The sequence below is a fragment of the Aptenodytes forsteri genome, unplaced genomic scaffold (genome assembly GCF_000699145.1).
Source record: "Aptenodytes forsteri isolate BGI_AS27 unplaced genomic scaffold, ASM69914v1 Scaffold553, whole genome shotgun sequence".
In the NCBI taxonomy this organism is placed as follows: Eukaryota; Metazoa; Chordata; class Aves; order Sphenisciformes; family Spheniscidae; genus Aptenodytes; species Aptenodytes forsteri.
In genome coordinates, this window is record NW_008796203.1 from 92,598 (window position 1) to 93,622 (window position 1,025).

Sequence of the window (1,025 nt, forward strand, 5' to 3'; positions counted from 1 at the left end):
TTTGTCCCCAGGTCCACGCGCACATCATCAGCCGCCTGAAGAAGGAGATGCCCTCCGTCTTCGGGAAGGACAACAAGAAGAAGCAGCTGATCGCCAAACTGCCGCTCCTCTTCGCCCGCATCCAGCTGGAGCATCACATCCCGCCCGGAGACTTCCCCGACTGCGCCCGCATGCAGGTGGGGACCGGGAGGATCTTGCGACGCCCGTGCTGGGGGGCTGGCGGGACGCTGACCCCCGTGCCGGGGGATTCGGTGGGATGCTGACCCCTGTGCCAGGGGATCCGGCGGGACGCTGACCCCCGTGCTGGGGGATCCAGCGGGACGCTGACCCCTGTGCTGGGGGATCCGGTGGGATGCTGAGCCCCCTGTGCCGGGGTTCTGGCGGGATGCTGACCCCTGTGCCGGGGTTCTGGCGGGATGCTGACCCCGCTGTGTCGTGTGTGTGTGTGTGTCCCCATCCAGGAGCTGCTGCTGGTCCACGACTTCGCCCGGTTCCCGGGGCTGAAGCCGCGGATGCTGGAGGCGCTGGACGAGCTGCTGACGACCGACATCGCCGCCCTGATGCCACTGCTGCGGCAAGAGGAGCTGGAAGCACCCGAGGGTGCCGGGGTGCAGGGGGGAGCCTTCGACGGCACCCGTCAGGGTCCCTTCAGCGGGGCGGAGGAGGAAGAGGAAGGCGAGGAGGAGGAGGAATGGGTGGTGACGAAGGACAAGGCCAAGTACGACGAGATCTTCTACGGGTTGGCGCCGCTGGGGGGGAAGCTGAGCGGGCGGCGGGCGCGGGGCTGGATGGTGAGCAGCAACCTGCCCAGCTCCGTCCTGGGCCGCATCTGGCAGCTGAGCGACGTGGACCGGGACGGGATGCTGGACGCCGAGGAGTTCGCCTTGGCTGGTCCCCTCATCGGGGCGAAACTGGAGGGGAGGGGGCTACCGGCCGACCTGCCCCCCCGCCTGGTGCCCCCCTCCAAGCGTCGGCCCAAGGGATCCGCGGAGTAGCCGCCCCACCCCCCCCCCTCCCCACAGCCC

General features: G+C 69.7%; 1 protein-coding gene across 1 annotated transcript in view; it reads left to right on the plus strand.

Annotated features, from left to right (window-relative positions):
• Nucleotides 1–995, plus strand: part of EHD2 (EH domain containing 2) — a 6,628-nt gene extending 5,633 nt beyond the window's left edge. Inside the window, exons 4-5 of the mRNA XM_009288183.2 lie at nt 12–176; nt 462–995. Coding sequence (XP_009286458.1) covers nt 12–176; nt 462–995 — 699 coding nt within the window. The remainder of the gene's footprint in view (nt 1–11; nt 177–461) is intronic.
• The last annotated feature ends 30 nt before the right edge of the window (nt 996–1,025 follow it).